The 24,436-nt window shown below is 45.2% G+C and overlaps 1 protein-coding gene across 4 annotated transcripts in view; it reads left to right on the top strand.

The window, feature by feature from the left end:
* The window catches only part of CHM (CHM Rab escort protein), a 232,771-nt gene that overhangs the window by 101,955 nt on the left and 106,380 nt on the right, over window positions 1–24,436 (top strand). For all 4 annotated transcript variants that reach the window (XM_075940753.2, XM_075940752.2, XM_075940754.2 and 1 more), the window contains exon 8: window positions 1,899–2,124. In XM_075940753.2, coding sequence (XP_075796868.2) covers window positions 1,899–2,124 — 226 coding nt within the window. The remainder of the gene's footprint in view (window positions 1–1,898; window positions 2,125–24,436) is intronic.

The raw sequence follows: 24,436 nt of genomic DNA, 5'->3' as shown, positions 1-24,436 counted from the left end.
ATGACATTAGATTTATTTTACTTCCAGAGATGGTTACAGACTTTGTTACCAGATTTTAAAGCAGTCTTTGGAATAATTGGATATAGTTTTAGCTAAGTTGAACAAATTTGAAAGTCTTCAGAACTTTAAAGCTGTTCCTCTTGAGACTATTACATTCATTGGGGAGGGCATACTTCTAATGGGTAGTGCATGGCAGTGATTTTTTTTAAAAGCCTTTTCTCTAAAATGTAATATGATGTAGGAAGCCTAAAATAGAGAGAGGCTGACACATACTACATTTCTTTTTTTGTCTTTATTTTAAAAAGGTATTTGATCATTTGCTGTATGGCTGTACATAAGTAGTAAATATATTTGTTATAAAATAGTGGCTGAAGCTCATAGAGAAATTATACTTTTGTATTATTATTATTATTATTATTATTATTATTATTTATTATCTGATTTATCAGTTTTATAATGTGTTCACTTTTTTTCATTGTATTCCTTTGGTATATATGGTCATGCCAATTCTCTTCCAGAATTTGATCTGAGGAAGTGGGTCTGGCCCACAAAAGCTCATCACCTAATAAACCATCTTGTTAGTCTTTAAAGTGCTGCACATACCTTTCTTTTGTTTCAGCAAGATCAGACTAACACGGCTACATATCTATTTGTAGTATTAGGTGTTGTAGGAAGTGTTTGAATTATATTCCTAAAGTTTGAAATGATGAAAAAAGCCTAAGAGAAAAGATTTCTTAATTAAGAAAGATTTAAGTAGCTGAAATATAGTGAGTGTCATGTAAAAGAAAAAGAAAAAATTATTAACAATAGTAATTGAACTTAGCAAAATATTTAAGTTTCCTATTCTAAACAGGAAAAGTGTTGCAGATAGCTTCTTAGGGTATGTCTACACTACCACCCTAGTTCGAACTAGGGTGGTAATATAGGCAACCGGAGTTGCAAATGAAGCCCGGGATTTGAATTTCCCGGGCTTCATTTGCATAAAGTCGGGTGCCGCCATTTTTAAATGTCCGCTAGTGCGCACTCCGTGCCGCGCGAACTAGGGTGGTAGTGTAGACATACCCTTAAGGACTTTTGTACCTACAAATGCATCAGTAATAATTTAAAAAGGAAAATAAATCCTAATCATCCACTCTTCATTGCCTCGTAAATCCCATGTCCACTCAGTCTTGCTTTAAAAAAAAAAAAAAGTCAGCCATTTACAATATATTCAATGTATTTTGCATTCAGGATTAAAAAACTGTTTTATGGACTTGTATATTTTAACTACATCCATATAATTAAAGTGTTACAGCACCCCCATCTCCTGATGATCACCTTATCTCCTGATGCAATTATACTGGTTTTAAGATGCCTTATCCCACTTAAGCTTATCTTTTTCCCTTATAAGCTTAAGGCACCTTTATGCTGATGTAATTGTTCATACTATGGATTGTACCAATTTAATTATTTTGGTAAAAAACTGCATCTCTAATAGAAATAGCTAAATGGTACAAAATGCATGTTTAAAATAAATAGAATTACACTGAGTAGATGAAAACATTTTTAGGTATGTCACTACTACTCTGTTCTCCTAAAACCTGTCAAACTAGTGGAGTCACTTCACAGGCAATGGATTTCTGTCTCTCTTAAAAGTTAATTTTTTATGAGATTCTTTTTTTAATTCAGAGTCAAACCTGACAGTCCATTTATAATTTTCTTCACTTTGGCTTACCCATTTCCATTGAGACCTATTGGAATATTCAGTTGTCATTACTAAAATGTAATATTTTCTTTTTGTGTTCATCTTTAAAAATATTTAAATGTAAGAATGTTTATTTTCATTGGAATTGTACAATGAGAGACATTTCTGTGTTAAACTGCATCCTTTACATAATTTGTATTTTTTTTTGTAACAGATTACAAGGAATATAAATTTTCAGAGTACTTGAAAACCCAGAAGTTAACATCTAACTTGCAGCACTTTATTTTACATTCTATTGCAATGGTATCGGAGGCTGACAGTGGCACCATAGATGGGCTCAAGGCAACAAAAAAATTTCTTCAGTGTCTTGGCCGGTATGGCAATACACCCTTTTTATTTCCTTTGTATGGTCAAGGAGAGATCCCACAATGCTTCTGCAGGTAAGCAGGACTTCTTTTTTTGTTGTAGTAAGTAACAATATTTGATAATCTAATGCTAAATGAATTTTTGTAAACTTGGACAGATTGTATCCCCCCTAAACTGGGGTTGTTTCCAGTGGGCATCATAAGTGATAAGGGAGGAGAGGGTCTCCTGGTGTCTGGCAGCTGCCCCTATTATTAGATTCTCCCTTCCCCCAACCTTCTTTTTCCCAAAGGTGGGAAGTCTATATGCTCAGTTCAAACTTTTCTCACCTTGATTGGAAAAGTGCAAGAACCAAAATGGGTTTCAGCATCAGGTGGCCCTTTCTGGGACTAAACACAGCTTGGGCTTATAGGACAACAAGACTATTCAGAGGTTGTTGGTTTGAGTACTGAGTCATTAAGATTCCTGTCTCTTCCTGCCCAGCCCATACCCACAGCCTCCTCTTCCACCCCCTTCCACACCCTGCACTCGTACCTTCAGCTTGCTCCTGCACCCTCCCTCCCGGACCCTGCGCCCTACCTTCTGCCCATATTCCACATCCCCACTCCAGCCCACTCCTTGGCAGCCCCACTCTCGCGCACTCTGAATCCCTCATTTTTGGCCCCACTCCAGAGTCTGAGGTGGGGTGCTCAAAATCTGTTAGCCCCCGTCTCCCTTGGCTCTGGGGTGGAACTTGAGGGAAGTAAGGTGAAGGTCTTTTTTTCTGCTTCTTAGTTGGGGGCCACCACTGTGATGTTTCTCTCCCCCCCCCTCATTTGAGGGGTTGGTCAGTGAGGGTGAGGTGTATGGGTTTTTTTTTTCCCCAGATAGTTTTTTCTGTGATTCAGTGGCTCCCCAACCCCAAAAAGGTACCCCTCCCTTGCTTTAGCTCATTTTCTGTCTATTTAGGTAAAAGGTCCCAAACACAATATGCTGATCTTGCCTTAACTCAACATATAAAATGTAAATCCCTTGCATTCTGGCCAGAACATACTCTAATATAAACCTATAGATCTATTGTAGCCTACTATAATACAACAAATAATCAAACCCATATGAAAATAAGAAACCCAAAAGGAAAGATAGAGGCAAACAAGCAGACTAGCTCAATAGGTAGGGCATACCAATTTCACAGCTGTGGAAAACATGTTACAATCGGGAAAATTAGCCCTGCCCTGTGTAACCTGATTATCCTGAAATCTGATGGGCTGGCGAGAGACAGGGCTTCTCCTTCCCCTACTTGTATTTTATTGGAAGCAGATCAGACACACCTCCATGTGCAGCACAGAAGAGAGGCCACTTGTGTGCTGCAGCAGCCCCAGAGCTTGGCTTTGGGTTCCTGCCCAGATAAGGGGCACTGGGGCTGGGGATTGCTGCTGCTGCCTACAGCTTTCATGGTGACTCTGGACTGCTGCTGCCCTCTCCTCCCATCCCCGTTCCTGCTAGGGCTGGGTGCTCTCCCCCAGGCTCCAGCCAGGGCTTGAGGCTGCCACCTCACATCCCCTGCAATGTTTGCAGGAGCGCTCAAGCTCTGGAACTTCTGCTTCCTGCCCCCGTTCATGGCTCCTGCTTGGGGCTTAGGATGCTTAAGATCTGGGATTGCTGCTGCTGCAACCCCCTCTCCTCCCCTCCCCTCCCCCCCTCCCTTCTCTTCTGCTGCAATTCTTGCCCAGGGTCTGAGCACCTGGGCTGCTGTCCCCTCCCAGCAACTCCTGCTGGGGTTGTGGAGCACCTGGGCCCCAGATGGAGCTCAGGACTTCCACCTCTTCAGCTCCTGTCTGGGCTCAGGAACTTGGGCTAGGGGCTGCCCCATCCCACAGATTCACCTATGATTCAGGGCTTCCACCCCATGTGGCTCCTGTTTGGATTCAAGGGGGATACCATCTTCTGGAGTTTTTGCCCCTTCACAGTGTCTCCCTGAGCACCTGGCTTCTATCCTCTTCCTACTCCATGACTCCTGCTGGGACTCAGGGCACCCTAGCTTGAAGCTTTACCTCCCACAGTGCTTGCTGGGTCTTGAGGCTTCCACCCAATGGCTTCTGCCAGGACTAAGGCGCCCATTTTTCATGTTGCACAGGCCCCCAGGTCCATGCATTAATCTACCATTCGCCCTGAGTCTGACTAGCAATTAGGAGCTCTCATTTGGGGTCCTCCTAGCAACTGGGGAGATTACACCTACATCCACCTTGGGGAACGTCCTCCAGCTTCTTCAGACATCACAGAAGTGAGTGTGGTAATCCTGCAACCCGTCTGTAATAGTTTAGTGACCCCCTAAAATCCCTTGTTGGGTTTACAGTACCTGTAACAATTTGGTAGGGCCCTACTATATTCTACACAATGAAGAATTGTCGTTGGTCTGTAGGGTAAATCTCCATGTCTGTTGTGGATATTTTATTTACAATTTCAAACATAGACTCAGGGTGCTAAAGAAATAACTTGTCCATTTAAAGTAAAAATTATGTAAATAGTAATTATTAGTATACCACCACCAGAGGGGTCTGTATCTGAGAGTGTGTTTTCTATAAATGTGAGTTGTCGCTTAGGCTGCATTGAGTGTGGTAATTTTTACATGTCTCTTGCCATTAATTCCTTTGAGACTGCAATGGTCACTTTCCTCCTTTCTAATCTCAACAACGGACTCTTAATTTCTCTTCTAAGAAGATTCCAGCTTTTAGGCCACTCACTGCTGGAAGGATAATCGTAGCAATATGGAGTTCAAATTTGGCTGTCTAGAGGGTAGACATGATCTCTCAGTACCACAGTAATGGAAGATAGGGAAGTGTATTCTCTCTGAATGTATGTGGCCACAGCCATTACTGTGAATTAGAGGGTCGTCTTTTCTCTCAGGCTACGGCTACGCTGTAGGCTTCTTCCGGAAAAGCTTATGCAAATGAAGCGTGACGTGGAATATTGCAGCGCTTCATTTGCATAATTAGTTAGTAGCCGCTTTTGCGCAAAAGGCTTTTGCACAAAAAGGAACTGTGTAAACGGCTCTTTATGTGCAAAACCCCCCTCTTGCTCAAGAGCCATTCTTCCTCAAAAGAATGGCTTTTGCGCAAGAGGGGTTTTTTGCACTGCTAATTAATTATGCAGATGAAGTGTGGCAATATTCCATGCCGCACTTCATTTGCATAAGCATTTCTGGAAGAAGGCTATAGTGTAGGGCTACGTCTACACTGGCCCCTTTTCCGGAAGGGGCATGTAAATTTCACTAGTCGTCGTAGGGAAATCCGCGGGGGATTTAAATACCCCCCGCGGCATTTAAATAAAAATGTCCGCCGCTTTTTTCCGGCTTTTAAAAAAGCCGGAAAAGAGCGTCTAGACTGGCCCCGATCCTCCGGAAAAAGTGCCCTTTTCCGGAGGCTCTTATTCCTACTTCAAAGAGCCTCCGGAAAAGGGCGCTTTTTCCGGAGGATCGGGGCCAGTCTAGACGCTCTTTTCCGGCTTTTTTAAAAGCCGGAAAAAAGCGGCGGACATTTTTATTTAAATGCCGCGGGGGATATTTAAATCCCCCGCGGATTTCCCTACGACGACTAGTGAAATTTACATGCCCCTTCCGGAAAAGGGGCCAGTGTAGACGTAGCCTAGCTGTAGCCTCAGAGACAGAACGTGACGGCATTAGTACTGATAGCTAACATCGATATAGAATGGCTAATTCATTCTTAATGTCTGTGACTGTGTGAAAACCCTGTGCATTTACCTTGACAGATCATTGAATGTATGAAAAAAGGCATCAGCCATTAAAAACAAACTGTGTACTTCTTTACAAGTGCTAAGGTTTCTACCTCTGAAGTAGATACATTCAATTTTAAATAAGTTTGAATCCTTTTCATCGAGTTTAGACAAACGAGAATGCAAAATCTTTTGAGCAAGTGCTGGACAGTGACCACCAGATAATAGTTACTACTACTTCAAGTGGTTGCTCATGTGCATTCCAATATAGGTGTGTGCACGCAGCATGCATGTGCCGTCGGAAGTTTTTCTCTCAGCAGTAGCCTTAAGGCCTGCAGGGAGTCCCCTGGAGTGGCGCCGATATACCGGCCCATATATACTCCTGCTGGCCCTCTCACTCACTCAGTTTCTTTTTACCGTTGTGATGGTCATTGGAACAACCCTCAGCTCCTCAACGTGATCGTTGTCTTCATTGTTCTTCTTCTGTCTTCAGCTAAGTGTCTGCAATTTAAGTTAAAGACTTTTTTGTTGTTTTCTGTTGATTGCTGCCTGCCGTGGCGCAGGGCATGCCCAGCCCGCAAGGCTTTAAGCCCTGCAAAAAGTGCAGTAGGCCTATGCTGTGCGGTGACCCTCACTTATCATGCTTAAAGAGTCTGGGAGAAGCACACCTTACAGAAACCTGTAAAATCTGTAAGGTCTTCAAGCCCAGAACGAAATGCGAGGAGTCGCGCCTTAAGATCCTCCTCATAGAAGCGGCTCTCTGACCAGCACTGGACTCGGCACCAGCCTCAGTGCGCGATGGTTCCGCGCACCATGCCTCTCCAGCACCGCAGGGGCCCCAGCACCGCTCTCAATTGCCAGTGCCTCAGAAGAAGAGGCGGCCTATCAGGGGTCGTTCCCCACCTAGGTATGCGCCCTCCAGTGGGGCATGTTGTGCTGCTGAGCCCGGAGCTTAGGCCTTCTAGATTGGGCATGCCTGTCTTCCAGCGAGGGGATATCAGCCCTCCGAAGGGCTTGCCAGAGCCATCCACACCGCAGGCCTTGGAGGCAGCAAAGGTTCTAATCGAGTCCTCACCCTCCCTTCCTCCTCCTACTCCGGCACCCTCTAGGCGGCACAGGGACGCTTGGCACCAATCGCCTTCCTGGGTGATCAAGGATCTGGTGCATGAGGGCAGACATCGGCCGGCTCTGATGGCACCAGCCATTGAAGCACCAACACCCCCTGGTACTGTCCAAAGACACGACACCGGACTTGGTGCGGCAACATCACCCAGCACCATCACCGCCTCAGGGCCCACCAGCACCTTCCTCCACCTCCTCAGCACCGTGGCAAGCCATGGTTCATGTCTTGGCGCAACGCAACTCCTTCGGTGTCCACATCGGCACTGCCCTGGTCCGCCTTGGAGTATTCGTCTGACTCCGAGGCGGAATCCGTCCGGTCCTCGAGGACCTCCAGGTCTCGCTTGTGGTGCCACTTCCGTTCTCTGCACTGTTCCCGGCACCGTAGTCCTCTGCTGCTGTACCAGCAACAGTGGGCTCAGCCGGTTCCAGTGTTTATGGTGCAAACATGGCCACCTCAGCCTCCGGGGCAGTGGCCCTTCTGGACTCCCCGGGCTTATCACCAGAGCCAGGGCGCAGACCTTCCCGGACCGGCTTCTGTCTCTTTGGGGCCACAAGTTCCTCTGTTGGCAACACTTCTGATTAAGTCCCCCACCTCGGGATGTTCTCTACCTCCAGGCCAGTCATCCCCAGGTCCAAGGGGGAGCGTGGCTCCGGTGAGCCAATCTCCCCCCTCTTCATCCATGGACACCTTAGACGATCCAGGTTGCGAGGATGCCCCTGGGTGAAGTACAAAAGGGGTCATCGCCCTCCTCCCCTGACGAGGCGTTAGCCGACTCCACCCCATCCATGGATATGAGAGCCCATCAGGACCTTCTCCGCCGCCTGGCCCAAAGTTTGGGGGTTCAAGCGGAGAAGGTTTCTGACAACTCGGATCCTACTGTTGACATTCAGCATGCCGACACCTCCTCAAGAGTGGCTTTACCAGTCAACAAAACAGTGGCCAAAATCTCCAAAGCCCTATGGCAAACCCCTGCCTCCGTTCCTCCAACGGATAAGTGTGCAGAAAGGAGGTATTTTGTCCTCAAAGTGGGTAACCTCTTCTCTCACCCTCCCCCAGGCTCATTGGTGGTGGAAGCCGTCAATCAAAGGGAGAGACAAGGGCAGCCTGCTGACACCCCCTAAGAAAAGGGAGGCCAAAAAGTCTGACCTGCTGGGATGGAAGGTCTACACGTCTGAGGGCATCCAATATCGCATTGCCAACCAGCAAGTCCTCTTGTCCCATAACACATACAACGTCCATGGACAAGTTTATGGACTTGCTCCTTAGGGACTTCTGCTCAGAGTACAAGGCTCTTCACTAAGAAGGGAGAACAATCTCCAGAGCAGCTCTCCAAGCGGCTCTCGATGTGGTGGACGCCGCAGCTCGAGTGGTGGCCACCAGGATGGTTCTGCACCGTAGCTCGTGGCTCCAGGGTTCTGGGGTGCCACTGGAGCTCCAAAACACCATTCAGGCCCTCCCGTTTGAGGGCCCCTCACTCTTTTTGGAGCAGACCGACCAGAGGCTTCATGGACTCAAGGATACCAGGGCGATGTTAAAGTCCTTGGGTCTGCACACTCCTGCTATCCAGAGGCATACCTACTCAAATAGGAATGTTCCTAGAGTGCCTCCCCAGGGCCCGCACTCTGACTTCGCCTGCTGTAGGAGCAGGAGTGGCAATGGCAGGAACGACAGGTGCCGGCTGCGTCCAGCCCCTAACAATAACCAGGGGCCCCCTAACAAGCCCTCTGGGCCCCATCAGAGGTTTTGACTTGACCCTCGAGGGCATCTTACCATTCTCCTCTCTACTTTTCCGGGACCGTTTATCCCATTTCCTTCAGGCCTGGCGGTCTGTTACGTCAGACCAATGGGTGCTGGAGATAGTGGAAAGGGGTTACGTAATCCCTTTCCACTTGCCCCCTCCTTCCCTACCCCATCCCTTTTCAGGGACCCCTCTTACAAGCCTCTGCTACTGGAGGAAGTAAATTATCTCCTCTTGCTCGGGGTGGTGGAATGTATTCCTCCTGAGTTTCGGAACAGGGGATTCTATTCCCATTACTTTCTAGTTCCAAAGGTGGAAGGGGGCCTTTGTCCCATTCTGGACCTCAGAGTTCTAAATTTCTTCTTTGTCAAGACAAAATTCAAAATGGTGACTCTGGCATCCATTATCCCTTCCTTAGCCCCTGGAGACTGATACATTGCCCAGACTTAAAAGATGCTTACTTTCACATTTCAATTACCTCCCACCATTGAAGGTTCCTACAGTTTACCATGGGCCCAAACTATTACCAATTCATGGTCCTCCCATTTGGTATTTCTATGGCCCCTCAGGTCTTCACCAAATGCATGGCAGTGGTGGCTGCCGAACTCAGAAAAAGGAGTGTCCAGGTGTTCCCCTACCTAGGTGATTGGCTTCTGAGGAGGGACTCAGAGACTCGGGTCAGAGCCCATATCACCACAGCCCGCAAACTCTTTGAGGACTTAGGCCTTCTGTTGAATCTGGACAAATCGACCCTGACTCCTACCCAGTTTGTGGGTGCCACCCTAGATTCCCTGGCACAAAGAGCCTCTCTGCCCAGCTCCCGGTTTCTCATGATATAAATGGCAGCCAGGGCGCTCCAGAACTTTCTGGTGACCACCACCCTGTCTTGCATGTGTTTACTGGGCCTCATGGTCACCTTCACTTATGTAGTGCAGCACGCCAGACTGCGCATGTGCCCGCTACAGATGTGGCTATCATGAGTCCACAACCCAGTCGTCCACTCTTGGGACAGGGTGCTGACAGTCCACACCCCCATCCTCCTTGCATTGGAATGGTGGACCCACCAGGTGGAGCTCTGTGCAGGAGTTCCATTCTGCAAACCAGTGCCGTCCATCCGACTGGTCACGGACATGTTGGACATGGGCTGGAGTGCTCACCTAGGGGACCTCCACATGCAAGGTATGTGGTCTGTGGACGAAACCTCCCTGCATATCAATGTCAGGGAGCGCTGGGCAGTCCGATTGGCTTGTGCAGTTTTCCTTCCCCACCTGATGAGCAAGTCTATCCTCATTCTGCCAGACAACACGACAGCGGTGGTGTACATAAACAAGAAGGGCAGAGCCCATTCCCCTCATCTGTGCTTGGAGGCTATCCGCCTGTGAGACCTCTGCATTGGGACGGACATCCACCCAATGGCCCCCAGGCTCCCAGAAGGTCCTGCGGTCAGGCTGAGCAGATCATTTGTGGGTCACAAGTGGTCTCTGCGCTGGGATGTAGCCCATTCCATCTTCTGCGCGTGGGGGTCTCCCCACCTGGAGCTGTTCGCCACAGAGCAGAACAAGAAGTGTCCACGTTTCTGCTCCCTTGTGGGTCAGGGGCAGGGTTCCTTAAGGGATACTCTCCTCCTTCCCTGGCTGAGAACCCTGTTGTATGCCTTCCTACCGTTTCTGCTAGTTCACAAGGTCCTCCTGAAAGTGCGGGAGTTCAGGGCGTTCCTGATTCTAATCGCCCCGGCATGACTCAGGAAATATTGGTTCTCAACCGTCCTCACCCATATACTTCCCACTGGTCCTGGACCTGATATCCCAGGACTCGGGCAGGCTCAGCCACTCGGACCTGCAATCGCTGCACCTTGCAGTGTGGAAGCTCCGTGGTTAATGGCAAAGGAGCTCCAGTGCTCTGAACAGGTTCAGGAGGTCCTCCTGAGTAGCAGATAGCCAGGTACGCGGCCCTGGTAGAAGGTTAAGTGGAAGCGGTTCTGCTGTTGGGCTTCCCAGAAGGGGGTACACCCAAGGTGGGTTCCAATCCCCCTGATCCTAGATTACCTGTTGGACATTAGGCTCCAGCATCTTTCTTCCTCCTCCATCAAGGTTCACCTGGTGGCCATCTCAGTGTTTTACCCAGGGGAATAGGGGAAAATCCTATTTGCCAATCCAGTGGTCAAGAGGTTCCTGAAAGAGCTGGACAGGCTCTATCCCCAAGTCCACCAACCTGTTCCCCAGTGGGACATAAACTTGGTTCTCTCCAAACTTATGGGGCTCCCTTTCGAACCGTTAGTGACATGCTCCCTCCTCCACTTATCTTAGAAGGTGGCTCTCCATGTGGCAATCACTTCCGCCAGGCAGGCATCTGAGTTTAGGGCACTCACATCAGATCCCCCCTACATGGTAATTTTTAAGGATAAGGTTCGGGTCTGCCCTCACCCGGCTTTCCTGCCGAAGGTGGTGTCGTCCTTCTATACCTCCCGGGACATCTACCTGCTGGTTTTTTACCCTAAACAGTGCACATCTGGGAAAGAGCAGGCTTTACGCACTCTAGATGTCTGTAGGGTGCTATCCTTTTATTTAGACAGGACCAAACTGTTCCAGAAGTCCTCCATTTCTCTGTAGTTTCATCGTCCAGCCCACCTCCTGAGGTTCTGCTTTGGAGTCACCTATATTGGAATGCACATGAGCAATCACTCGAAGAAGAAAGAACGCTTACTTACTGTTCCAAATCGCTGCCCACTGCCCTTTATCCAGAGTATGCCGGTAAGAAGGAACTGAGTGGGTGAGGGGGCCAGCAGGAGTATATATGGGCCAGTATACCAGCGCCACTCCAGGGGGCTCCCTGCTGGCCCTAAGGGTACTGCTGAGGGAAAAACTTCCAATGGTGCGTGCACGCTGCATGCACACACCTATATTGGAATGGACATGAGCAACATATCTCGAAGAATCACAGTTACGAGATAAGTAACCTTTCTTTATTTGTTTTGCATAAACACTGAATATGAAAATAAATTCCATTGTTCTGTTTCCAAGTTGAGTTCCTTAGAAGCATATCTGTAAACTTGTACGAGCAACAGCCCACTGCTAATTTCTCTATTCTGATATTGATTTGAATCAGTTCAATGATGTGTGTGTCTATAAAATTTTGTTTATGGAGTTTACTGTTGACAATTGATTTTCCAATATGTTTCTTTCATCAGATGTCTTGGGCATGTATCCAATTCTGTATTGCAAATGAGTATTCAGTAATATATTGTGTGCAGTAAGATTTTAGATCATGCTTTAAAAAGTGGCATATTCTTAACTTCTCATGGTCTTGGATGACAAAATAAACATGTGAGAGTGCGGTAACAGAGAGTGCCCCTGAGATTGTTGTTCTGGTCTCCCCCAAGAAGTCTTAGACTTGGGGTTACTACCCCCTGCACAGCAGTGCAGACACTGAACCACTTCAGCCCTGGAAGGGCACGGTTCTAGGGCACAGCACCCAGGAAACCAACCCTCAAAAGGATTAAAAATCCCAAATAAATCCCTCTTTCTCTGTATAAAAGTTTTACACAGGGAAGATTTATCAGATAAGCTCCCTTCAGCTATGAAAGAGATGCACGGTGGTTGCTCCTCCCAGGTAACTATTATTTACATTTGGCCTGGTAGTTAACAAAAGTGTCTTTATTAATACAATTAGTAGGATTTATGTGGTTGCAAGTGAAAACAGACTGATCAAAGTAAGTTACTAAATTAAAATGAAAAGAAAACACATAGCTAGTTCCAATTCACCAAGTAACTTATCGCATACAGATTGTTACCTTAAAGAGCTGTTCTTATTTCAGGCATAATCTTCAAGTCAGAAACAAACTCTTTGACTTGGGTCTCCAGCCCTCTTTAAAGTTTTTTTTTTTTCTTCTTAGACCATGTCAGGCAGTTTCAAAACCCATCTGAAGACAAAGAGCTGATAGCTTCCCATTGCTTAAATAGACTCTCCCCCAGGGCAGGAATCTTGTTTGGCATTGCCCCTTCCCATGAATTCTCCCCCCCCCCCCCCCCACCAGAAAATTCAGATTCAGAATGGATTTCAGTACCAGGTGGTATGAACACATGAATTTCTAGCACCAACCACCTTCTAGACTTTGAAGACAAACAAGGCTATTTACAGTTCATTGAGTTGATCATTAGGCTTCCCAGGGTACCAGTGATGATTCTCATTAGCACATTTAAAATTATAATCAGATTCACACTTCATATTTCTAACTTCACATACAAGAATGATACAGGCACAAAAATAGGATGTGCAGATTGTAACATTAAAATGGATACGTTAAGATATTTTGTTTAAAGCAACTTCGAGTTATGCTTTATGAAAATATATATGCATGGGAGGGACTGGGTTCATCAAATTGTTAGATAAGCAAATACTTATGTATTTTAGAAATTATGGTCCCTAAAGCTGTAGCTGCATCAGATTGGGTGGGTTGTTAAGCTCACTTTACTTCAGCAGGACTTCACTTGTGCCAAGAGGTCTGCACATGGGAATGAGACTGGACTGGTGGTGAATTCTCACCATTTAGCCACTCTGATACTGTGCTTACTCATTTGTTTCACTGGGATGTCTTCTAATATTTTAACAAGCTTCAAATATATACTGTTTTATTTTCAGACAGACAGTGAGATAAATGTTTTCTTCATTTTCTGTCAAAGGTGGGATTTCCTCAGTACTGTTTCTCTGGCACACCTTTTACAAAAGACCCAACAAATTGCTGGCTCAATAGCCAGACAAGCAGTATTTTATTCTTCACCAGTGGTAGGTTTAAAGGAACAGCATAGTCCTAAACACGCTGCTGACTGGAAATTCGTACCTACTGTTGTTAGGTAATATCTCTGGGACTCTAATAAATCTTCAAACTAGGCAAACTTTGATTGTACCCACATAATTCCACTATTTTGGATACTTACTGGTCAATGTTTGGAATTAGACTAAGGAGTTAATATCTGAGGTGCTTGAGACTAATTGCTTTGTATCAAATTGCAAGCTTACCTGTTTTTTAAAAGATTTAGAGTACCTCTAATCAAAATAATCTAAAAATGTTAACATTTCTAGTTTGTAACTATTGAAGCAACTTAGAAGGCAGTCATAACTTATTAATATTAGATTAATTTTGACTGTTGTAGAATACCTACCACATGTGTTGTCTTGCTAATGTTCAGTCTCTAAAGTGGTAACTCCACTGCATATGCATCATAGCCTACAGTTTTTATCACCAGGTTATCAGAACAAGGTGTCAACTGTTCTTTGATTTCTAACCACCGTTTTATATTCTATTTTAATGTAAGTCTCTTAAGCGTTTCTTGCAGCCAGCTACCCTGTATTCTCATCAAGGCTACTGTTATAAATGGCATACATGCATATTTATGTGAATGATTCAAAGACATTTGTAAGTCACATCCTTGCATTCTAAATGGATTCTGCATAAACAGTACAATGCTTTATAACTACTAAAGACATTTGAGTGAATAAAAGTGGTGTTAGTTCTTTATTGGTTTAAGCAGGTATGTTTTGGAAGAGAAAATTAAACTATTTTATATCACTGTTATGTACCTCCCTTTCTGTCAAGGTACATATGTGAGATTTCCATCTCCATAAATTGGATTTCTGCTACCAAAAAGGTCATTGGAATTTTCATATTGTTCCATGCTGAAAAGCAAAGCAACTTTTCCCAGCCTTTCTTATAGTTTCCTTTGTTTTTAATCTGTTAATATGAGACCAAAATCATTCTTCCTTTCTTATGAGACTTTCTGGAATTATATTTGAACAGAAAAAAATGATATTCTATACCTGAATGATATTCTGTGCCTTTCACACCTCTAAAATGGCATTCTCTTTAAATTCCCAACCAACTGAATTTGAAGCATTATGCAATAAGGATAGGGGACTGATATGGAAATCTTCTCGATTAGCAACATAGCACCTTTTGCTTAGTTGTTTCTCAGCTGTCTTGGAAATACAATACACACTTCAGCATCTTCTGGGAAATGGAAAAAGAGTGCCAAGATTACAATCAACATGCAACAAAACCTCACTGCATAAGTCCATAGTGACTTGAACATTTAGATTATGTAATATAACTTTGGTTTTTGCATTGTAGCAATCCCATATTTCCTAGGTTGGGAGGTTTACTTGCAAGAATTGTTACTGGATTTGTCATTACAGTAGCTTGATTATTGGAGATTTTCATGATCATCTTAAAATCCAGAATGTATGTTAATTTACCATTTGGTATATTAACTCCTTTATGAACCAGAGAACATGATTTAGAGGTAAGAGACTAGTTTGGCATTGAATCAGGCTGATCATTTATTTATTTATTTGTTTGTTTTACATCCAGTAGATGAAATATTTAACAGACTTCAGAGGCAGCAATAGAAGGAAGGAGGTGTAAATTGATTTGATAGAGACACTTTATCTTGAGAAGGCAAGAATTCAAAGCATATCTAACTACGGTATAAGGCGAGGAATGAGATACACATTGATTTCCTAGAAATTTTAGAAGAATTTCCTGATGAATCATTTGAATTTACTTTGTCCTTAAAAGTTTCCAGTAATTTACTGTTTTCTATTTCGGACATTTGAAAGATCTATGATTTGTCTCAGAGCAAAAATTTTCTCAAGACTCCTACCTTGTTTACCTCTTCTCCCTCCCCCTCAATTTTTCAGAAATAATAGTGTATAACCCTTGGCTTGTAGTGTTTCCATTATATAGAGTGTTCATAGTTCGGTTCAATGGCTGTCAGCATCCCAACTATACAAATTGTTCACCCCTTTCTATAACTTAAGCAGAAACAAGCAAATCCAAAAGGCGAGGGTTTTTTTTTTCATAGAAGGCTTCTGTTATATAATTGTAGGATGGAAATGGGTGGGTTCATAATAATTATGAAGTAATGAGGGAAATTACCTGTAGAAATACTCAGCAATCTAGGAATAGCATTTTACTGTTTCATACTAAAGTTAAAATATGGTGTGCTTCTATACTGATTTAAGTATACATTAATATCCATGATCAAAGTATCTGAGCACTTTTCAAGAGAAAAAATGCTGACTCTTTACTTGGCTTTTAAATTATTATTGAAAATAGAAGCATGAGAGTGTCAGAATGTATGAAGATACCATTGCTAAAGACTTAGGCAAGAGATGCATTTTTGCATTCAATCTGAATGCAGTGGTGTTAGTGATAATTTTTTACTACATCATTTGGAGTTCTACAGTCTCCCAGTAAGGTTTTGTAACTCCCTGCTGATTGACATATTTGGCACAAATCTTTCTTGAGAGATTGTGGAGAGAGATACTTTCTCAGGTAGTCTTGAGGTATTCTGTGCAGAGCTTTGAAAATAGCAGAAGACTCCTATTTTCAATAGGGAGCATGTACAAAAATCAGTAATTGAGAATGATTTGTTAGTTGTGACCTGTGTTGATAATCAGGAGGTGTCCTTTGCATTTTGAAGTAGCTGAAATTGTTTCAAGATATAAGGCATAATTTTGTAGACATAGAGCTGCAGTTCTTAGCCAGACATCTGGGGACTCCTGGGGGCCATGAGCAGGCTTTAGGAGTCTGCCAAAATAAATCACGCAGGGCCAGCATTTGACTTTCTGCCCTAAGCCCCAAAGAGTTTAAGTCCAAGTCACATGGGACTGAAGCCAAAGCCAGAGCAACTTTGCTTTGCAGAGCCCCTGTGGTGTGAGGCCATCAACAATTGACCTGCCCCAGAAGAAATGGAGACCCAATAGGGGCAGGTCTTCATCAAGGCACGTGCCGGTAGTGCATCCTCAGTTGGAGCACACGGCACCATCTGGCTTAGCACCCAGTCCCTCGGTTGAGTCAGCACCAGCCCATACCGATATCCTAGCCCGGTGGAGGATCTTCCCTAGCTCTCGACTCCAGATGCCTTTGAGGCCACTTGAGACCTCATAGAACTGATTTTGTCTCCAGCCCTTGGCTTCTGGCTTGGCGTGGGACTGCAACTCCAGGTGACCCCGTCCTGAAACTCGAGGTAGCACTTCATCACCTGGCTCAGAGTTTGGGGGGCGCAGGCAGAGCGGGTGTTTGGGAATTCTGATCTAACTGTTGACATCCTTCATGCCGACACTCCTACCAAAGTGGCTTTGCCCCTGAACAAAACTAAGATCACGAAGACCCTCTGACAGACTCCAGCCTTCGTCCTGCCAACTGGTAAAAAGGTGTAGAAGTGCTACTTTGTGCCACAGGAGGGTAACGACCACCTCTTCTTCTATCTTCCCTTGGGGTCCTTAGTGGTCCAGGTGGTGAATCACCAAGAGAGGCATGGTCAGCTGGGCCCCACTGCCAAGAATAGGGAGACAAAAAAGATGGACCTTCTAGGGAGAAAGGTCTGTACCTTTGGTGATCTGCAGATTTGCAGAGCAAACCAGCAGGTTTTGCTCAGTCACTGTGAGTGTAATGCTTGGGCTGCCATGGACAAATTCACCGCTCTTGTCTCTCAGATCTCTCAAGTTTAAGTCCTCCTTCTCGGAGGGCAGGTGTTATGCTTAAGAGAAGCACACAGGATCTTTTTCAGGGGGATAAGACAACACACTGCATTTATTGATCATGAAACAAAATAGCATATGCTTACACAGACACACAGATCCACACCCCAAGCTTATGTGGTAGTTACCAGTCTGTAGCTTGACCCAACTTATTGACCAGATAAGTTGAGTATGAGGGAGGAGCCGGGTTCTTGTCAGTCCAGACTAATGCTCCATGGTCATAACAGGATGGAACCTGAAGAACCATACAAGACACCCCATTCTTTATAGGATTTTCCTTCCATGCAAGTCTACGCATTTTGCCTTGTCAGGCCTTAATCAGTCACTCAGCATGACAATCAGTCTTTCTGTGACATATGTTTATTTGGAGGTTGTTCTCGCAGTCATCTGATTTCAGTGTGCTGATGACCCCTCCTGGGTGTTGTCTTCTGGCGAAAGTTATCAGTTTCCTATCAAGGGGTGCTTGCCACTAACTTCAGGGCTTGTCAGTCTGCCTAGATCCAGTCTGGGTCTCCAGTTTGCTTTAGCTTTGTTGATAATTATTTTGTACTCCTAGTCTCCGGCCCTTCCTCCAACCTCCATACAGTGGCCTTCACGCTTATCTCTCCTTATCCCTCCTTATCCTCCTTATGCACACAAACACATTTACACAATTGCAGCATAGAACACAGGGTACTTCTAGCCACTGTAAATATGAATCAGGTCAGTACTTTAGCACTTAAATTGTGCCTCTGTGAACAATACCTGGGTCCTCTTTTCTGAACTTTTTACTTGAATTTAATTTAAATGGGGCTGTTGACTTAGTAGTTTAAAAAAATATAGACTTTTAGTAGATATTATTCTTTACTTACAGTTCATATTGGCATAGGGTTACAAAATGGGTAAATATATTAGCATGATTGTTTGTATGATTTGTTTGTTTTTCCCTTGAGGAGAGAATCTTCCTTGGGATAAACATTAAGGAGGTGAGGTAATCCATCATTCTGAGGACTGTTCTCTTGTGATGGATGGATAGATTGGTAAAGTAACTCAATAATTCTCTTTTTCAGGTTATTCACAGATCAGTGAGCATTGTCATTAATAAAGCTATGGAATGCTTTTTGTGTGTGCCCTTGCCCGTATTATTTCTCCAGTTTTGAGAGGAGGAGACTTTTAATTTAGAAATAACCTTTATGTTAAAACAAATATCCTAAATATATTAAGACTGTTGTCTGTCTATATTATTTAAAAATTTTTCCTGCGGGACAGCAGAGTGACATCATAACGTCACTTTGCATCTTACAGCCCCTCCTTCCCCCACTGCCCCTCCTCCTTCCTGGTGCTAACCCAGTAGGAGTCAGCAACCCATGGCTCTTGAGCAGCAGCAGCACTGCAGGTAAGCTGTTGTTGCTACTGCTGGGTTTCTAGCCGGGAACGAGGAAATCGCAGGGGGGCTGGCAGAGAGGCCCGTGGTAGGGGAACTAAAAAAGCTCCAGTGATGGGAAGGGAGGCTGGCAGTGAGGCCTGTGGTGGAGAATGGGGAGGGCCGCCAGAGAGGCCCACTGTGGTGGTGGTGGGGGTGCTGGACTGGGGAACACTTGAGCTGGGGCTGGATATGTCTCTGGCAACCGCCAAGTGTCACTCTGATGAAAGTTACAATTTCTGCCCTTGGAAAGGGGCAGGGAGGGGCTGGCGGCAAGGCCCATGGCCTGAGTGGGGGGCAGGGGGCCCTACTGCAGAGGACCAGTGTGGGAAGGGGGGCTGGACTGGGGGGTCACTCTGGCACCTGAATTGGCATCGGGAGGCACCCCAGCTCCAGAGCTAGTGATGGAGCTCCCTTTGGCAGCCACCCACCCACATAGCTGCTGGAGGGACATCTAGCTCTGGCTCGGGCTGAGGTGACCCCAGTCCGTCCTTTCTCTCCTACATTGGGCCTCTGAATCAGTGCCCGCTGCCCTCCCCACACCACCTGACCCAGGGCTTGGATTTCCCTCTGGCTGTTGCCACATGTGTGGGCAGCTGCTGGAATTTAAATTGAGCCGGGGCTTCTCCACTGTTTAGGGTTGGGGGGAGTGCATGGGAGCCATGGGCTCAAGTGGGAGGTGGGGCGGGGGGGGGGGGCATGGAAGCTCTAGTGAAGGGTAGAAGGATGTGTATGGGAGCTCCAGTGGGGGGCAGAGGGAAGTATGCAGGAGCTGCAGGGGCTTGGGTAGGGGGAAAGGGGATGTACAGGAGCCGCAGGAGCTTGGGATGAGGGGAGGGGGGGAATGGGAGCCATGTAACGACTCGGGGGCTCAGGTGGCAAGCAGTGGAGGGTGCGCAGGAGCTGTAGCATCATGTGTAGGGGAGGGGGCATGCGTGGTGTCTCAGGTGGAGGGAGAGGGACACGGGAGCTGTGTGAACTCTTGGGGGGGGATGGGTTGTGCAGGGCACGTGTGGCATCCCAGGTTTTCTTGGAGGAGGAGGGCACGTAGCCTCCGTCCGCCCCAACTCCGGTGGCAATAGGGAGAGTGCTGGGTCAGCCGCAGCCACCGTCTGAGCCCAATCTCCTCCAGTGGCTGAAGGGAGAGAGCTGGGCCAGGCTTGGTCCGGCCCAACTCCCTGGTGGCCAGAGGCAGAGAGCTGGGCCAATGGTGGTCGGAGGAGGGAGCTGGACCAGCCTATATTTGCCCTGCCCATAGGCGGCTGGAGGGGGGAGACCTGGGGCAGGCCAGGGCTGATTCACCTTGGCATGGCCCTCCTTGGTGGCATTTAAAAAGCAGAGACACAGCGTCCTGGGACCAGGTGCAAGCTGGGAATAAGCTGTTGGGCAGGTGCACAGTGGGGGGACCCTGCGTGTGTAACTGGAAGCATTTCAGAGAAATCTAGCATTGAGATCCTGTATTTCAATCTCTGTCCGAGCAGCCTAAATTTGGCCTCCAGGACTCTCTCCCATCCTGCCTATGTCATTGGTACTTATATGTAACACAACCAGCAGTTCCTCTTCAGCACTACACATAAGAGCGATGTCTTGAGATGCGATGTCTTGACTTGCGATGTCTTGAGAGATCTACAGCCTTCGCACCAGGCAGGCAGATTACCATATGGATCTCCCAGACATTGCAAAACCAGTTTTGTTCCGAATGATCAAATCCCCCATTACAAAACCCTGTCCTTTTCTAATGACTGGATTCCGTCCCCTGGAGAGAGATCCTCAGTGGGAGAAGATGTTATATCATCATCTGGAAGGGTGTTCCAACTACGGGATCATTTCCCTCTGCTCCTGTTGACTGTTTTCCTTTCCTGAGATTTCCCCCCTCCTCAACAGCATAGGTGGGACAAGTCTACGGTGTCCCAGAAAACCATGTCTACCTATCTCTCTATCTCCCTTAGCTTCTCCAATTCAGTCACCCTGGCCTTCAAAACCCATATCTGGTCTCAGAGGATCAGGAGCTCCTTGCATTGAATGTGCACATATGCCACCTGTCCATAGGCCAAGTAATCATACATGCTACATTGGGTGCAATTAACAGGATAACCCCCACTTTGCTGCTGGGCTTCTGCCTGCATTCTCTTCTACAGAGATAATTAGATTCTTGATAGGAGTTTTATTTCAATCGGGTAGTTTGGATTTAGGGATTTAGTTTAAAAGAAGTTTTAAGGAATGCCAAGTGTATCTTGCCCCTCTAAACTCCCTCACAAATCTCCCCGTAGCTACTCGTGGTCGCTAAGCTCCCTAGTTGCTTACTAGCGAGCTTTTTATTGCCCTAGTCTTCCTGATAGCCCCACCCCCTTGTTAAGGCTTGACCAATGAATAGAGGATTCTAGATTTCAAATCTTCATTAAGAAGCCCACAGCTTCCAGCTGCTGACCTCAGCATATGGTCCTTTAAACAAACAGTTCAACCTTTGAAACAAACAGAGAAACATAAGCTCAGCACACAGTATCTTTCAGGCAACCAGCAACTATACTCAACCCCCTGAACGAACGAACGAACGAACACACACACACACACACACACACACACACACACACACACACACACACGACAACCCCTTAGCTCAAGGGTCCCATAATTGCTCTTCCTTTATACACACACACACACACACACACACACACACACACACCAACCCCTTAGCTCAAGGGTCCCATAATTGCTCTTCCTTTACCTAGAGAACTCCCTCATAAACTCCGTTAGCTGTTCTTTTTTGCTAAGCAATGAGGAATGGTGTGCCCTCTGCTGGTTGACGTTGAAGGACTCACTGGGTCACAAGAGTAACCGTGGGGCATGTCTACATAGGGGAGTTATTTCAAAATAACAAGGTGAGCATCCACACTACCAAGCCTGTTGTTTTGAAATAATGGGCTTGTTATTTCAAAAGGATAACTCCTGCTTCTGAAAAGAAATAAGCTTATTTCAGAATAGTTATTTTGGGCGTTAATATTTCAAATTAAGTTATTTTGAAATAACCTGCTACTGTAGACATAGCCTTCTTGAGTTGACTAATTTACACCTCTGCTAATTTGATCCAAGTAGATCTTTATAGAGGAGGATTTATGCAACTAAAGTAAATTTAAGGTCTTGTCTTTTGTCAACGAAACTTAGGTTGACACCGAAAAGTTGACCGAACAAAAATCACCAAAGAGTGTTGATACTTACTCCCACACTGGGGGCCTCATCACTGACAGTGTGAGCAACATACTGTAGGTATGTATTCTACAGTGCAGGATTGTGGGAGATAAGAGATGATCACTACACATCTTGGAATTTCCTTCAGGTTCTCCCACAGCTGTCTCAGCTGCTAATAGCAGCAGCAGCACGAGTAGCTCTGTGAACTCTGTGCTGAGGAATGTCAAAAGCATCACAGCAGTCTCTACCGCCATCCCTGCAACAGCCGTTGTGCTCCTTGTGCAAGACAGAATAGGAACATTCAAATAATTTGCTCCTTGGTTCCCTAAAATGAACAGAATACTTAGCTGTTGGATAATTCTCAGAACTTTGAAAGGGGTTGCGTGGTGGAGTGTGCATGCCTGCTGGGCAGCAGAGATGAAAACACTGAGCAGACTAATCAAGGAGGAGGGATAGCTCAGTAGTTTGAGCATTGGCCTGCTAAACCCAGGGTTGTGAGTTTAGTCCTTGAGGGGGGGCCATTTAGGAATCTGCGGCAAATCTGTCAGGGATGGTATTTGGTGCTGCTGTGAGGGCAGAGGACTGGACTCAATGATCTCTCAAGGTCCCTTCCAGTCCTATGAGATAGGTATATCTCTATATATTTATTTATTTAATTTAAGGTATGCATTGTGGGATAATGGAGGAAGCCAGTTCTGTCAACAAAAAGAACTACAGTATCTATACTGGCTCTTTGGTAACAATAAAGGGAGGGGAAAAGAAAAAAGTCTGTTGTAGGGGTTGAAATTTTATGTCCCCAAGACTGGGCATCTCCCCACCATAAAGACTTGCATTTCAGTGTGTACAATCACTCTGTTTTGTCACCAAAAAGTGTTTATTGGTTACAAAAATTGGTGCTGTAGTCATGGACTAGGTCAGTTTTCTAGCTATTCACAATTTTATTTTGAAGCAGAATATGGAGGAGCTTGGAAATTATATTAAGATGAGCAGAAAAGGCAATAGAAAATAAGGAATAAATGTTTCCTTTGTTACACTTGGTTTGCATTGTTTGGGAAAGATCTACTTTGTCATGAAATTGTTCAAGGTTGTCCCATTTTAAAGATAGATGTATCATAGTCAGCATTTCTAAGAGCCAATATTCATTTTGATATAGAGAAGGTAATGCATTGTCCTTCCAATGCCCTATATATCTTTTTGCCAATTAACAAGCTTATTTTAAGCAACTGTTGCTTTGAAACTCGTAAATTTTCCTTCCGTTATTAATTGTTACATATTATAGATATTAAAATCTAAAATCATCCATTCTCTAATTTGCTTCTGGTCTTTTCCCAAAAGTATGCTGTGCATTTCTAATCACAGTCACTCTGTTACAGTCCTCTGGAAAATTTCTTACATATGGGTGTGTAAAGTGGCAGTCCAGACCTCTGAATGGCTGAAGAGCAGTTATAGGTTATTCCTTATTATAGGATAAATTAAGTTCTTGTTCCTACGTTATTTTAAGACTGAGTAGTTTCCAAACTGGAATCTGATAAACAGTTCTACAACCAAGAAATGCAATGGGTTTCATGATTTCAGGCTAGTTCCAAAATTCTTCCTTCTGGATGTTGGAGATGTACTCAAATATCTTTCATACTTCTGCAGAATCTAATGTGTCTAGTTATCGCTGCACTAAGTTTTGATGTACTTTACATTTTCTGGAACCAAATATATTTCTGGTTTTGAAATAGCCTAGAAGAATGGCTCTTTATAATTATAGAAATGACAGGATAAAATTAATTTTTGTGACTTACTCCAAATTAGGGATGTGAACAGGTAACTAGTTAACCTTCTTTGAGAGGAGAACTTGTTTGTTTTTTTCAATGAAATTTGCTTCTAGATGGATATTTCATTCCTGCTCCCTCCTTTTAATCTAGGCTACCCAGCTCCTGGGTGATGCTTACTGAGTAATGGTTAGCTGGTGGCCAGGTGCCATAGGTGGAAGGATGCTCCAGCCCTGCTGGGCTCACTGTGAGGACATTGTGCTTACTTGGTTAACTGGTTAAACCCAACATTTAACTGGATAACTGATTAAACAGGATTTTAAGCTTTCAGAATTCTTTGTAATTAAGTTTCCAGGTTTGGCCGAGAACTCTATTGTCTCCAGTTCCTGAGTAAATTCATCGTAAGTCGTTGTGATGGATGGGAGGAATGCTGCCTATAAAGGGTTAACTCAGGAAATCCCTGATAAAATCCAAGAAGTGTTGGCAGGGAGTCAGGAGCAGTGTTCCTTCTAAGCTGCGGGGCAGCACAGCTTCACAGGTGATTAATCAGCTCCACCAGGCAGAGGCACTCAGGGCTCCATGCATGGAGGTGACTGTCTGTATGGGGCTGATTAATCACCTGGGAAGCTATGCTGCTGTGCAGTTTAGAGGGAACACTGGTCAGGAGAGCCAATGGGAAGAAAGTGTTAAGATTTGAATTGGAAAAACATGTTGCCTGCTTCAGTCTCCTTTGTGAGAGAGAAGCAACAGGGGCTGTGAGAGAGAATGAAATTTGCAGTAATGACCATGTTAGCAGAACAAAACTTTTAAGCAATGAATGTAAGTAAACAGGGAATGTTTATTTAAATGTGATTAGGCTATCTTCTTTGTTTTGTTGTTTGGTTAAATTCCAGTGTACTGAGTCCATGCTCCCCTCCCCGCACTGTAACCA

This window comes from Pelodiscus sinensis, chromosome 13, assembly GCF_052426305.1.
Source record: "Pelodiscus sinensis isolate ZL-2025 chromosome 13, ASM5242630v1, whole genome shotgun sequence".
Taxonomy (NCBI): Eukaryota; Metazoa; Chordata; order Testudines; family Trionychidae; genus Pelodiscus; species Pelodiscus sinensis.
This window is presented reverse-complemented; position numbering and strand designations above follow the sequence as displayed.